At 41.3% G+C, this 15,811-nt stretch overlaps 1 protein-coding gene across 2 annotated transcripts in view; it reads left to right on the forward strand.

The window, feature by feature from the left end:
- The first annotated feature begins 689 nt into the window (after positions 1-689).
- LOC121063755 (gamma-secretase activating protein) overlaps positions 690-15,811 on the forward strand; it is a 48,179-nt gene continuing 33,057 nt past the window's right edge. Inside the window, exons 1-11 of one of the 2 annotated variants that reach the window (XM_040544557.1) lie at positions 690-849; positions 3,997-4,070; positions 8,148-8,204; positions 8,895-8,964; positions 9,322-9,378; positions 9,506-9,594; positions 9,988-10,057; positions 11,146-11,195; positions 11,960-12,064; positions 13,017-13,076; positions 13,747-13,790. In XM_040544557.1, the coding sequence (XP_040400491.1) occupies positions 765-849; positions 3,997-4,070; positions 8,148-8,204; positions 8,895-8,964; positions 9,322-9,378; positions 9,506-9,594; positions 9,988-10,057; positions 11,146-11,195; positions 11,960-12,064; positions 13,017-13,076; positions 13,747-13,790 (761 nt within the window). In that variant the 5' untranslated portion in view covers positions 690-764. The remainder of the gene's footprint in view (positions 850-3,996; positions 4,071-8,147; positions 8,205-8,894; positions 8,965-9,321; positions 9,379-9,505; positions 9,595-9,987; positions 10,058-11,145; positions 11,196-11,959; positions 12,065-13,016; positions 13,077-13,746; positions 13,791-15,811) is intronic. The other variant, XM_040544559.1, reaches the window with a different exon arrangement.

The following is a 15,811-nucleotide window of genomic DNA, read 5'->3' on the forward strand; positions in this document are numbered from 1 at the left end:
GCTATAGATAGCCACGAAGCAGCATCTTATCAGCACTGCAAGTATTTTCAAACGCTTAAAAAAAAAAAAAAAGTCCTTAAGTTCACGGTAAGCTTTACCTCCTTTGCTATTTCACGATTTCAAGGTGGATGAACAGCTGGATCAGGCCAGGCCTGGGCTGAGAGGACATCCTGAGGTCCGAGCTGGGCTGCAAATGCTGTTTGTAGAAACTCAGCCTGACTGACGAACAACTGCAATGTGCAACCTGGGAAAACAGGGACTGTTAATGGAAGACGTCTAACACTTCTAAGCCGAATGTGAGACTGGCAACCGATGACCAAGGCCTTTTAACCAGCGGCCACCAGCTGACTTCGCTTTGACACTTTGACTACACAGGCAATTCCTCAAGGTGCTGAGTCAGCCAAGCTTACAAACAGCAGAGATACACCTCGGGAGGAGCATTTCCTCCAGCTCCACAGCTCCGACAGACAAACGACAGCCTGCGGGTCCAACTGAACCCGCACCCACACGGGAGCCGGGGCGCAGCATGCTCCGGTGCTCCTCTCCCCGCCGTGCCCCGCAGCACGCAGGGGGCCGGAGCGAGGCGGGCCGGCGGCTGAGCGACACCAGCCGGGCCCAATGCGCTCCGAGCTGCCCCGAGGGGCAGGCCCATGGTGGCGGCCGCCCCGCAAGAAGCCGCCTGGGCGAAGCGGGCAGCGGCAAGGCCAGAGCAAGGGGGGGAACAGGGCCGCCCGATGGCGGCGTGAGGAGGCGCCGCCGCCGCCATGTTCCTTCACCTGGCGGCCGAGTTCGACCTGCAGAGGGATGTGGGGCCCTGGCTGGCCGAGCGGGGTTGGGCTGCGGCTCTAGGTAACGCCGCGGCGGGGGGTGCCGAGGAGAGCCCCGGCCTTTCCTCTTTCCCTCCTTCCTTCCCCCCTTCTCTCCCCGCCGCGGGTAATGGCGGCGACGTTGGGCTGTCCCAGGCCGGGGCAGGGCAGGGCAGGGCAGGGCGATCCCAGCCTCGCTGTGGGGGGCTCCGCCCGCGGGTACGTGCAGCCGGGGGGGCGACAAATTTGGGGGCTTCAGGGCGCTTTTCACATCCCCAGAGCTCTTCTGCACCTGACAACTGATTTCTTCTTCCTCACGTTTTTTATTTTTCTCAAAAAAAGATTCTTTAGTACGTCCGCCTCTCCCACCCTACTACCCTTTCTGAGGAGTCTCCACAGCCACACAGGAGTCTCTAAACCCCCCAGCCAAAAATAAATAATAAAAAGCAACACTTTCGTCTGCGTGGTGAAGGAGTGCTTATTAAAGTTAGGTAGTGTTGGGTGTCACGCCATAGAGCAGTAGTGAAATTAGCGAGCGCTTGGTGTAGTGGTGGTTGGAAAAAAAACGAGAATGACCCCACTGCATTCTTGGCCCTGTGGTTTTTCACTTGTGTTTGTTCTCATTCATCTGCAGGGAAGTCAGTTCAGTGCTGTTTTTCAAAAACTGATGGAAAAAGAGAGAATTTAAACCCCATAACAACAATTACTTCAATAGAAATAGATGATGGTTGATGCACCATGTCGTGAACTCAAAACCTCAAGTCCTTTGGTTGATTTTAATTAACTAACCTGCTTCACATGTTAAGGGGCTGTTATCAAATACTTCTTTGGAGCTTCTTTGTTGTAAATCAGAAACTATCATCTTTTTTGTTGTTTTGGTTTTATAAAAACAAAGTTAATTCCCAGGCTGTGTCTGATGAAATCTGTTAAAAGTTATTTCATGTATACAAGACAGTTTACTGAAAAATGGTCAGTGTGCTATCCCCTGAAGGGTTTTGAGGTAAAATTCTGAAAATCTTGTAACATAATCAATTCATCTATGCATCCATGTCATAAAGATATCAGAAGGGTGCTGACTTGTGTTTGGGGAAGGGACAATCATTTCAAGCTTTCTAAAATGTAATGCAAGCTTTTTGTTCAGTAAATGAGCCTGATAATACAGAATCAGAATTTAGATTGGAAGGCGTATCTGATCCAGTACTAACTTCTCTGTATTGCGTTTTAACTTCTCTGTATACAGACTTTTTCCCTCCCCTAGTGCAATGCTCACTTTTTAGGAACGTGCAGGTGAGAGGTGGGAATTTGTAAAGATTAATTTAAACATCAAAAAAATATCTATTCACAGAAAGCAAGTAATTTTTAGGAGTCCAGATGCTTTTGTGTTAGTAACTTCAGATGCTGTACTTATATATTATTTTATTTACTGCCCTTTATTTGAAAGCCCTTGGTAGTGTGTGAGAATTTCTAATGGCTTGGGACCTGGGAGTAGCTATGATCAAGGGAGGGGAGTGGTAAGTGAAGAGAACGAGCCTTGTTCTCTCTTCCATTTATTTTTGTATGAGCTGCATATAATGGCCTTCAGGAAATCAAACTGCGTTCTCCTGAGTATGTTGATAAGAGTTGTTTGCTGGGCAGGCAGGTTGGGTTGGTGTTTTTTTTGTTTTTTTTTTTTGCAGCCCTTCATCTGCTAGTCTAAGCTGTGGAGATGAGGAAGAAGTGTTAATTCTACACGCAGAGTTTTACTGCAGGATTTCCCAAGGGCAGCGATGGTTGCAACTTCTTCTTTGGCTACGTATTCCCACCGACAATGTACAGTGACGTTAAATTTGTTTCCAAAACACAAATTTTTCAACATCTTTAAGATCTCTATGTTGGAAAATCAAGAAATTCATTGGCACAGAGATTTCTCTAGACTTCTCTAGCTAAATTTTATTCTGAGAAAGTATTCTGTGAGAGAGGTGTGATTTGCGTAGAGTATGTTGTAATCTTGAAAAGTTTGTGGTGGTTGCTAAATTCTGGGAAGTTTCTGCTAAAAGAAGAGTGGAATGTGTGGTTAGCTGAGACTTTCTCAGTTGTCACTGGCTAACCTTAGCATAGTGGTATTGTTGTGTACTTTGAGTGATCTGAAACCAGGAGAAAGTGGTGTGTTTTATGCATGTAAGGATTTTTTTTTTGTCCTCCCACAACAAAATTATTTGCCTCTGATATTTCTAAACACTTTTTTTCTTGTCACCACAAGCTGTACAAGCTAATTTGTAGTATCAGACTCGTGAAACTAAGTTTCATGCTGCTTACTCCTATCCAGACAGAGTGATAACTGTGAAGTAAGTAGCGTTGAACTTGCCTAAATGCTTGCCAGGAGTTGTGGAGAGTTCTTGTTCATGCTTACCAAGCTACAGGCTACCTGTATCTTAAAACTGGGGCCAATCATGCAGCTCTCAAGCTTATTAAGAGCAAAATTCATTCTTCTAATGAAAGTTCAATCTGGGATCAATAAATGTTTAGTGCCTGCAGTGATTAGAAAACAGAACGCAGAATCAGGAAAAGATGCGTTTCTGGCACGTGGAGTATATTTTCCTCCTCCTCCCCAATGTTTTCTTGTCCTGCATTGCTTAATTCCCTTGTAGCTGTAAATATGTTGCATATATGTTTTGTTTGATCTTGTGGGTCTTGTTGCTGTAGAACTAATCTCTGAAGATGTGGTTTATTTCCAGGTATTCCTTTGGGAGGCTGAGGGGGCGGCTGGGACAAGTGACGCTTTTTCTCATGCTTAGTTCTGTCTCCCTGTAGTGTTCTGAGGGTTGGAGCACAACTTAACCGTTTGAATCGTGTATAAGGGATAAATGCAATTTTTGTTTTCTGGGAGTGTAAACCACTGAGTAATCACATTCTGTGTTCATCAGAAAAGATTGTGGCAATTTAGAATCACAATTGTAATGAGGAGGTAGGAATTTAGAAATGTAATTATTTTCTGTGTGCTTTGAAACCTTACCTATTTTGTTTTGAAGTTTATGAGATTTAAATCATAGTCTAAGAAATATTCTGTCTGTCTTTACAGAAGGTGGTAATTTTGGCATATACAAATAAGTATTTATATGTAAAAACGTACTTTATACCTTTGCTTAAATTGTGCATATGTATGATAAACTAACTCAAGTGAAAATCTTGTGCCTTTTGATACTTATTTCAGATACTTCTGAGAATTCATCAGCAGTCTACGTTGTAAATGTTGAAAGAAATGGAAAAATTATTTATACCTGGAAGGTAAATCTCTCTTGGAGCTTAATGAAAATATTCCTGAGAATATCACTATATGTGTGCCTACATTTACTTGAATCTTTGCATGTTTTTTTTTTTTTTTTGGGGGGGGGGGGGGGCGGGGGGGTGTTAAAACATGAAAACTTGACTGATTACTTGGAGGTTTGGACAATGGGAAAATACCCATCTCCACCTCAGACAAAGGTTAAGAGTGATGAAACAGAGAGTAAAGTACTGACTGACCCGATCAGGTCATAGGGTTTTTGCTGTTGATTTCTTGGGGCCAGAATCTCACCCTGCATGAAAAAACATTTCTTTAACAGATAAACTGTTCATAAGAAGCACATTCTTTCACCCTGAGAGTTTCTTAGGAAGGTCTGACTTTAAATTCAGGTGCACTGCTGCAGTTAAACATTTACTCCTACCAGTAAGTATGTTAAGATGCCATATATGTAACACTAACTCTGCTTCTATTTTTCTTTTTTGTTACTTTAAGATACATCTGTAGCACTTCATTGCAAGTATTAGGAAGTAATCTTAGTTTATTTGATGTTTTGAAGTACCTGGCACTATCATTTTTAATACAGGATTCTGCTCTCATGGCATATATATTGCTTTTAGATTGAAATTCATGTAGTTCCAGGGCTTTTCTAAATAGTTTGGGAAGGCTTCCTGTTGAGGGGACAAGCTGTGGTTCTTTTCTGTGCAGCTCAGAGAAATCTGTAAACCCAGCTGGATTTTGGAGGGTCTTGGTTCTTGGGAAGTACGACTGGAGACAGCAGATTGCAGTAGGATAGGGCTGTCTTGCATTCCCCTCTGGCTCAACAACGCTAAAACTCTTCCAGCTTCACTAGGGTTAAGGGAAGAGGTGAGGCCTTCAGCAAGGTATAGTGCACTTCAGCTGTGGGTGGATGTTTCCTTTAGTACCAGCGTGGGGAGGGGAGACTGTAAGGCAACAGGAGTCATAAAAACAGCGCTCAGCGAAGTGTCAGTTTTTTAAATATTGCTCAAATCTCTAAAGATTCAATAAAGGCAATCCATCTAGCTCTTTAAAGGAGATGTATGTATGTGTGATGTCGCTGCTTTCCAACACCTATGGAATATCACACTGAGCTTGGAGTAACTCCTTTCTTTCTTGGGCTTTTGACAGCAGAGTCTGGCTGCCTCGTGTGGTGTTCCAGCTCTTGCAGCTGGCAGAGGGGGGTGAGATTTAGCTCAAGGTTTACGCATCTAAATGTAGGTGTCTGCTTGCATACTGGATGTCTAAGATGCCGTTACAGTCAGTGCAGGTCTGGTCAAAACAGGGGAATTTAGAGAAATGGCTGCTGTAGCCTCTGTCTTGGGAGGAGGTGTGTGAGTTGGAGAAGGTGGACAAATATTTGCCAGGCTCTAGTGAATGAATTGGCCAATGACTTGAAGGAGGATTCAAACACCTAACCCTGAACCTGGAGGTAAAGCCAACACCAGAAATGTTCATTGTTGTTTCTCTTTCCTGATTCAGGGAATAAAGTGACCTCTGCAGCCTGTGTGGTAGGAATGGCTGGCTGACAGAGGCTGAGAACTAGAGGTAGTGAAGTCACAGCTCTGCTGTAGTTTTTCACCTCTGTTATGCTAGCCTGAAGGAGGTGCTGCTGCCCCTTACTTTCCTGTTCTCTTACCATTATAAAATAGTCTGATCTTTTTCTTCTTGAATGAGTCAGCCTGCAGAAGGAAGAACCAACATCTGGGTTCTTTCTGTATTGGGAAGATTGCTGACATACTTGGTTTGCTTTACTGTAAGTGTGGTTCATTGGTTGGTTTTTTCACACTTGCTATGGGCAAACTGGAAGATACTTCCTGGAGTGTTTTCACAAAGAACAAATGTGTCTTAAGGTGGTGTTGCATTAAATATGTGATGCTTCTGCCAGTGGAAGTTGTTCGTAGTGTGTGGTACACGTTTCTTTCCTGGCCCTTTCTTTTCTGTTCTTGTGGGGACAAGAAGAACAGTGACTTACTAGAATGAGTCCAGAGGAGGGCCATGAGGACGCTCAGAGGGCTGGAGCACCTCTCCTACAACGACAGGCTGAGGGAGTTGGGGTTGTTCAGCCTGGAGAAGAGAAGGTTCTGGGGAGACCTTACAGCGGCCTTCCAGTATCTAAAGGGGGCCTGCAGAAAAGCTGGGGAGGGACTCTTTGTCAGGGGTTGTAGGGATAGGACAAAGGGGGAATGGCTTTAAACCCAAAAAAGGTATAGTTAGATTAGATATAAGGAAGAAATTCTTTACTCTAAGGATGGTGACGCAGTGGAACAGGCTGCCCAGAGAAGCTGTGGCTGCCCCATCCCTGGAGGTGTTCAAGGCCAGGCTGGATGGGGCTTTGGGCAACCTGGTCTGGTGGGAGATGTCCCTGCCCGTGGCAGGGGGTTGATGCCATGAGATGATCTTTAAGGTCCCTTCCAACCCAAATCATTGTATGATCAGTACAAATTCTGCTTGTCGGCTGAAATTGTTGGTACCAACTTAGATGTAAATTAGTTATGTCTGCATCAGCTGCAGAAACACCTTGGGACAGCGATATCTTAATGCAGGACTGAAATTTTAGGACTAATTTTTTTTTTTCAAGAGTAGAATGGTATTTCTAAATGTCTCTTCACAATTAGAAGACCAAATGCCTTTCCCATGAAATCAGGAGGGTAGAGAATGAGCTTTATTTTCAAGTGTGTTTTAGAGTATTGCATAGTACTGGAGATTTGAAAGCGTCTGTCTTTCGTGACATTGAAAGTTGGCATAAAGGAAGATGTTTATGACAGAGATGAGTGCTAGTGCCAGTGCTTCTACCTTGCAAAGCTGGAACAAGAATCTTTGCAGGAAACCCGAAAGCAAGTGTATTAGCTGCTGCACTGGACTGGACGCTGATGTAGCCCTGCTACCAGTCTTGTAAAATGTATTTTTCAGTAGTAAGTACAGAGGATGTTGGAGTTTGACACGTTTGGAAAGAACGGCTATTTGTGAAATCCCTTGCTTAACCTTAAGCTAGTAGGCCTGAAGCCCGTGCCTTAACATAAAGGCGTTTTGTTTCCCTTGTTTAAACTAGAAGTCAAAAGAATTTTGTCACTGCCACAACAGTAATGAAATACTTAGAAATAGACCCTTGAGGAAGAGAATACTTAGGCTTTTGTTTTAATTTCACAAAGCAAGATGCCATAACTCTGTAAATAACCGTAGATTTCTACCCTTTCCCCCCACCCCTCAAGCTGTAATTAAAAACAATGATGTTCATTGTTTGAGTACAAACTATGCGGCTGGATTTAATTCCAACAGTTTAGCAATTTAGTGCATATACCTAGAGTATATTGCGTTAATGGATTTCAGCTTGATTTGAAAAACAATATATGCTGCGAGGCAAAATTATTATTTTTTTTAAGTTGAAACAGAGTTTGAAAATTTAGAGCGTATTAAAGAGTACCAGAAAGTAAGTTTTGATCTGAATAGTCTTAGGAGTGTCCCAAATATTGCATGTTGTTATCAATAAGCATGGTGTCATTTGAGCTTGTGAAACCTATTTAGCCTTTAAATAATCGTTTCGTAAGGTAGAGCTGAAATCCTTTTTCCAGCTTGCAGCCAGTTCCCTGGAAGCTGTGTTTGGTGATGTTTGATGCTTTGTGCTGTGTTTTGGTGTGATGACCCAAGTCAGTGAGATTCGGAATACCAGCCTTAAATCTTCTTGGGGCCAGCATAGTGTCTCCTTTCATTCCTGCAGTGAGATCTCTTCCTTGCTGTGTAACTAAAACAAGTTTAGAACTGAAGTAAGAGAGGCAAGTGGCGTACGGCACAGCTAGTGGGCAGTGGATTGGCTATGTTTCAGCTTTGTCACGTGTTAATTCTGAAAGGGGAAAAAAAAAAAACCACCACATTGTTCTAATTCTTGCCTCTCCTTCTTGGAATTAGATAATTAACTGCCTGTATTACAGGACAGGGAAGTGTATGAAGGTGTGTGCCAAGGAAAGGGGGGGAAAAGAGGAGAGAAGGGTAGGAAAACAAACGAACAAACAAAAACGTGTTTAAATTTGTATGCACATTCAGTGTTAATTTGTTTTCATCTATAGGGAAATCAGAGAGATACCCATATTGGACTGTACGACCTTCAAACTAAGGAAAATGAGGTGAGAACAATACGGTGCTTCTACCTGGTGAGGATAATGCTATAGCACTTTAGATTTTGATGCCTTGCAACACAGTATGTCATCTCCATAAGCACTTAAATGTTTGTTTGAAACGGAGGAGAGAAATGGAAGGTACTCACATAATGCTCAACAGCAGTAAGATTACAGAACATGTAAATGACTTGGGTGCAGTAGAGTGTCATGTCTGGAGTCTTGATTTCTAAACAACCAATTCAAGATTCCCTCTGAAATGGAGCATGTGCCCTTAAAAGTAAATGATTTTTTGTTCTGTATTGCCAAGTGTGCCTCCTCGGTCTGTCTGGTGCTGCCATTTGTGAGAAAAAAAGCTAAAACTGAACACAGCACAGTTCAGTGGTTTGAGCTGTGATAACGAGTCTTTGCAGGTGTCCCAAAACAGTATGAAATGGGTAAAATTTAAAAATGATGTAAAGGTTTGCTGTACAGCTCTCGTGGCAACTACAGCTCAAAAGAACCACTAAGAAAGAAACAAATGAGAGAAAGGAGAAGTGATACAATTGAGGCTTGAAGTCCTTCTGACTTAAGAAGGATTTGATCTAGAAATAAAAAGGTGAACTGCTCAGCGGTGTTTTCCTTAGGAGGAGTAATTAAATGGTTTTCTTTATGTAGTTAAAAATAATAATTTGTTATTGCTGTTGTATTTCTCTATAGCATCTCTATATGTTTGAGAGAGATCTACGCATTATCAGTTGTTCAGTCAACAGTGAAAGGACATTACTGGGTAAATATGTTTCCTGATTCATCTTTTTGTCGTCATTAAACATGATTTAGGTTAGTTGTATGATACATTTGGGTCTGTTTTGACCTGTATGTTGCTCACAGCAGTGTATGCATTTGAGTGGATCCATCACCAAAAAATGTAGGTAACAATACTATCATTACTGTTACATTAAAAGAAAAATCTCCTACACACCCCTTGCTCACTTCCCTCACCTGCATTTATATATGCCTCCTACATCTGGAGGAGCTTCTGTTGTTTCTTAAAATGCGTATTTTTGTAAAATGTTTGTGATGTTTGCTAGCCAAGAGCGTTCAGTAAGATTAATAGCATGCTTGCTGTGTTCTTTTTCTGGATTAGCGGTCAGCTTCCGTCAATACACAGAGGAAGAAAGAGTGAGTCAGCTGTTACAGTCAGGTACTACAAGTGGATTGTTTTAATACTGTTAGAAATATTTTATTCTTTTTTGTTTCTTTTTTTTTTCCTCTTAGTGATAAAACTGTATATATAAAAAAGGCTTACCTAAAACATGTTCTTTTTGCAGTATCCAAATATTTAACCTTGCTAATTGAAATTCATCCCGTTAATAATGTGAGAGTCCTGAAGGCTGTGGATAGCTGCGTTCGAGTACAGGTAAGTCATTCAAGTAATCTAAATGCAAACTTTTTTAATCCACTGTGCTAAAGTGAAAAAGTGATTGAATACAGAAACGTCTCATGTTTCTTGCAACTGTTGTAGAGATAGTATACCAATGTTTTCATTACATTAAAAAAAATGAGAAACCTTATAAAATGTTAGAGTATTTCCTTAACGTGAAGACTACTTTTTTCCCCTCTCTTGTCTCCCTAAGCTTGTGATAGTGATTGATGACTCAATCTGTAATAATAGCTGTTCTTATTAATTGAATGTCATGCGTGTGCTTGGCTTTATTTAAATATATGTAACTATTCAGCTAAATAAATACTTTAGATAAGTGCTGTAAACAACTTTAGTTATTTACTTACTTTTGTGAAACTTTCTGTATAGTTTCTTCATCCAGTTGAAGGCAGAAATACTTCTACAGAAAGTCGCCTCTTGCTAGTTTCAGAAGATAAATGTGAGTTAATATTTCGAAAGTACATTGTCATTCTTCTCCTTTAAGATGACCATCGTGGATTGTTTTTTGATAGGCTTTTTTTGGGGAAAAAACAGTGAAAAGGAAGTATGAACTATCCTAGGTATCCTGAATGTCTTCCAAAAGCTATGTGCTTTAATGAGATTTTTTTCAGTGTTAGAAGAATGGACAGCTCTGACTACGTTTTTTTTCTTGGTTCATGCATTCATCAGTCATCTTAAATTTTAGAAAAGCTACATTATACTTTTATAATTGCCTGTAGAAATTTAGAGCAGCCCCGTTGATTATGACAGATGGATTCGGACTTAATAGCATCACAAGGGGGGTAAGAACAGGGCAAAGGTTCCTTGGATTCAGCTGAACATTGCATGTTGAGCCTAATGTAGTGGGAGTTTCAGCCTAATGACTGAGAATGGGTAGAGGGGGACATTTGCAAATGGCAGTCTTGCCTTTACTCTTATCGAAGACTGACATGGATTTTCTCATCTTTTTGGAGAGGCCTGTCTCTTCTGCTAAGCTAGATGCCAACTGTTTAGGTAGCTGGAGTAAAGTAGGCAGAGTTAATCTCATAATCTGTTCGCATAAGGCTGTGATCTATATCAGTCCCATTTATAACATCTATTGGATTAATTTTGCACCTTAAATATAGGTAGACTACCGATAACTATTAGCAGCTTCGCATGGGAAGGCTTGCGAGGTGGTACTCCTGCTAGGAAGTGAAACATGGCTAGGGCAGCATGCAGCCACGCATGCTCTTTCTCTGCAAGCATTCTCCTCGGCTTGGTTTGGCATGTTTCATGTAGCACTCTTCTGACAGTGCTGCAACGATGTGGGCAGAGGACTGTTGGCCCTGGGTGGTACAGCTGATGCCACCCTCTCTCAGGAGGGGAAGAGTCCAGGTCTCTGCGTAGGCACCTGCACTCATACGTCGAATACCTCCTCTTGCACTGAGTTGAGCTTTCTTGGGTCTAAGGGGTTCCCATAATGTTCTAAGAGGTGAAATTGTTTAACTGTGTAAAAGCACGTAAAAAATGTAAGTTTTTACTGAAATGTTTTTTATTGTTTTAAAGATATTGAACAATTTGATATTTGTGTTGTTGCGGAAGAAGAACACAAAGTGGTAAGTCTCAAAAAAATCTCAAGTTTTGAGGTGTTTTTGCTTTAATTGAAAATTTAAGCATCTATCCTTTGATTTTAGCTAGTTGTATTTGTAACTTGGCAACTTACATTGCTAACCACAAAGCTGATTAAAAAATTTTATCAATTTATGAGGAAAGTTACTTTTTTGTTGTTGTTTCTGAATGTGTTTGGATGTTAGAATTTGGAAGAAAACATAGCGTATATTTATTTTTAAACCATTCAGTGTACTTGTAGAGTCACCTTCCTGACTGTGCCTTCTGGGAGTCCAAGTGTACCAGGAAAAGATTGATTAAAAAAAAAGACATGAAACTTAGACTCTGAGTACTGTGAATGTTTCAATCTTTTTTTCCCCTCTAATATATTTTTTTTTTTTGCATTTTAAACATCAGTTTATTTTCAGCAAACTGAGTGTGCATGTTCCACTTAAAGCACTTATTATTAGTAAGCATACATCTAATATAGTAACAAATTGTGTCACAAACCCCGATGTTTCATTTTATGGAGAAAATGTAGGCTCTGGAAATACTTAGTAGTTGGAGTACCCTGGAAACTTTCTGACCTTGAACCTGAGCATCTTGCACACAGCAGAGGTGGACCTTGTACTGCTGACATGCAGCGTATTTCCTTCAAGCACCATAGTATTTGAACCTCTTCTGTCATTGCTTTTCTCTTTAAAGCACACTCTGTGTGTAATCATTACAAAACCTTACTTGATGACCTCTAATGCTCTTTCTTTCCCTTTAGGTGATTCAGAACTCAGGTCAGCTTCCAAGAGCCAGAGTTGCAGATGATCTCATTTGGGCACAGTGGGATATGACAGAACAGAGACTCTTCTACATTGTTCCAAAGGTGAAATCAGTGTTATTCTAGTAGATTTGTTACTGTCTGTCTCATGACAGTGAAGTTTTGTGAGTGTGTGGTGTAATAATAATGTGAGTTTGGTTTTCATTATAGTCTGTCTTGTTATTGTCTCAAATAACCCAAATCGAAAGCCAGGCTTGCTTGAACAGCCATTTGTGCATAGTAATTGCAGGAAGACTGATAGTCTCAGTGCTTCCTCTAAAAATGGATGGGCTTGTTAGTTTTCTTGGCTTAAAAAAGGCCTTTTGTTCAAAAGGATCTAAATCTACTAAAAGCTGTGGGGAGTGTATTGCCTCTGTTTTACAGAATTCACGTCTAGAAGGTATGTTGTACACAGGCTTACTGAATGTACCAAATGAGGTTACAGTCTTGGCTAGAAATGCTCAAACTCTTCGCGTTTTTTTTCTTTGCTTGTTTGTTTGTTTTGTCTGAGGGACTACTTGCATTTGATGTATTCTGCATAAATGAAAGTCTACTTTTCTCAGCTTTTCTTAGCCACCGAAAAAGATGTGTTAGGAAATAACAGGAAGTGAACCATGATGGAGAAACATATTCCTGGTTTTGTTTCTCAGACATCCTTTTTGAACTGACCAAAATAAGATATGGTTCCTTTTGCCATACAGGTAGCTGCGAAAAAGTTTTTGTTTAACGTTCTAGAATGTGTGTGTGTGTGTGTGTGAGACATGCAATGCTGTGCTTGATGTGAGGGCCCACGCAATTATAGATGATTGGTAGATAATGATCTGAGACAGGAAGGAAGTATGTCAGAGTGCTATTGTGGGGGGTTATATGTGGTTTTTAATGTCTTCTTTTGTCCCCTAACTTCTGCATATTTGTTAGCAAAGCGTGTTAAGTGTGTAGAACACTGGGGAATCCACTTTTCAGTCTATGTGATGTGCATATTTTTAATTAGTTAAAGAACATATCCTCTTCATTCTAGGAATCAAGGTGTACTTTAAAATGTGTCCAGTTTTACCCTGATGAAAATTTTAACTCAATAGTAAGTAATTAGTATTTTATTATATGATAGTTTTGAGTTGGATGTAATTTTATCTTCCAGGCACTGATAATGAGATCAGTTTCAGTGTCTGTTTAATCTTCAAAAACAGACATTTTGCAGAGGGAAACTAGTTTTGTTTTTTCCTTTTTTTGTGTTTTGTTTTTTGTTCTCGTTTTGTGTTCTTTTCAAGAATTTATTCATGCATATTCAGATTGCACCATAGTAAGGTAATTTCAGTGGAATTGCACAGATACTGACCTAGAAGTGTGTGATATTCATGATATTGCACTGATCTTATACTTGGGTATTGAAAAGCAGGATTATCAGATGCACTAGACAAAAACGGTGGACTACTGAGGCAGTTTTAAGTGAGACAGAAAAATCTGTTGCTGTCAAAAGAACATAAAAACTAGAAAAACTGAGCATAATAGAAGAGGTTAACTATTTCACAATTGATATATATATCTATATATATATATATGAGTCTTTTATGATTTTTCTGAGACAGTAAGGATTATAGAGGATATATAAACTTTTTTTGTCTTTGTTATAACGTTGAATCTATTGCAATGTGTGTGGCACATTTTACTGGGCTGAAATGTTAAACATAGTTCAGTAATCGTACTGATCTCACTAAATAACAGGTTTGGTTTTGGTTTTTGATTAACAGCTGGAATCACACCTGGATATTTCTGTAAATGACACACAAGTACAGTAAGGATTTGTTTGTTTTCCTTTTACTTCACTTTATAAAATATTAGTCTATATATTAAAATTTGGTTTAGAACCATAGTATCTTTGTTTGGAGTTACCTGTGTGGGACTGGAACATAAGAATAATTTGAAAGACATTTTTGTGTCTAAACCTCCAGCTCTTCTCATTTTCATCAAGGTCAATGGTAAAATGTAATTTAATCCTTGACTGCTTTTTTGGTGCTACTTTTGAAAATGATTTGTCTGAAGAGCTAGCCATATGTTAAAACATAATTTCTCTGAGCATTTGGTACCTATTTAAAGAGATTCGCTTCAGTCTTGAACATGCTGTAGTAGTGATGTGGAAATTCCTGTCAAGGGAAGCTCTCAATTTTTAATTGCTGTTACATGTTTTACTGGGCAGTTAACCAGACCAGTAGCTCCTTTTTATTGTCCACGAGGTACTGCCTGTGCTCTTTCTGTTCTCCAGCATGCTATTTCCAGGCAGCCCGCGGTTTCAAAGGGTGCGACTCATATGATTCTGGCTGTGCCTACAGTGACTGCATCTGAGTTTGTCTCCTTAAGGCTCCCTTAGGTTCCCTCTTAATTGAGGAAGAGCAGGATTTTGTAATTCATCCCATCCTCATCTATCTACAGTTAGTTGAATTTGCGTTCCAAAAGGGCCTGTCAGATATCAGTAACTGTTCAGATATCAATATCAGTTCGGATATCAATAACTGAAGGTAGCCGAGTAGCATCCTACCCAGAATGGGGTGCTCAGAATGTCTCAGCGCTATGCAGAACGCTCAGTACAGTGCTAGTGCGCGTGCAGGTTGCCCTAAATGGGCAATATATACTCTTGCTGTTAGTACTGAAAAAAATCCAACTCTTCTAAGAGCTTCAATACTTTTTTTTTTCAAAATTCTTGCGGAAACCTCGGGTGAATCTCACTACAGGAGCGTAATCCTTTTGGGAAGGGCAGGAGTAACCAAACCAACCAACCAAAAACCCCCAACCCCAAAAACCAAACGAACCAATCCGAACTAGACTGACTAGAATTATCTGTTGCATGTTCTGCATGGGAAAACTAGGACTTGTAGATTTTGAAGATATGAAGATGTGAATAATGAAGCTGCACCGCAGGTGGTTCAGGATGGATGTTAGGAAAAGGTGCTTCACCCAGAGGGTGCTCAGGCACTGGGACAGGCTCCCCAGGGAAGTGCTCACGGCATAGAGCCTGCCGGAGTTCAAGAAGCCTTTGGATAACACTCTCAGACGTGATTTTTGAGTAGGCCTATGTAGAGACAGGAGTTTGCAGGATCACAGAATGGTTTGGGTTGGAAGAGACATTAAAGATCACCCAGTTCCAACCCCCTGCCATGGGCAGGGACACCTCCCACCAGACCAGGTTGCCCAAAGCCCCATCCAGCCTGGCCTTGAACACCTCCAGGGATGGGGCAGCCACAGCTTCTCTGGGCAGCCTGTGCCAGGGCCTCACCACCCTCACAGTAAAGAATTTCTTCCAAATGTCTAATTTAAATCTACTCTTTTTTAGTTTAAAGCCATTACTCCTAGTCCTATTCCTACATCCCCTGACAAAGAGTCCCTCCACAGCTTTCCTGTAGGCTCCCTTTAGGTACTGGAAGGCTGCTTTAAGTTCTCCCTCGAGCCTTTTCTCCAGGCTGAACAACCCCAACTCCTTCAGCCTGTCTCTAGGAGAGGTGCTCCAGCCCTCTGAGCATCCTTGTGGTCCTTCTGTGGACTCACACTAACAGGTCCATGTCCTGCTTGTGCTGGGGGCCCCAGAGCTGAACACAGACTCCAGGTGGGGTCTCACACGACCAGAAGGGAACAATCACCTCCCTCACCCTGCTGGCCACGCTTCTGCTGATGCAGCCCAGGACACGGTTGGCTTTCTGGGCTGCAAGCACACATTGCTGGCTCATGTTGAGCTTCTCATCAACCAACACCCCCAGGGCCTTCTCAGGGCTGCTCTCAATCCATTCTCCACCCAGCCTGTGTTTGTGCTTGGGACTGCCCCAG

Source organism: Cygnus olor, chromosome 1 (genome assembly GCF_009769625.2).
Source record: "Cygnus olor isolate bCygOlo1 chromosome 1, bCygOlo1.pri.v2, whole genome shotgun sequence".
Lineage (NCBI taxonomy): Eukaryota > Metazoa > Chordata > Aves > Anseriformes > Anatidae > Cygnus > Cygnus olor.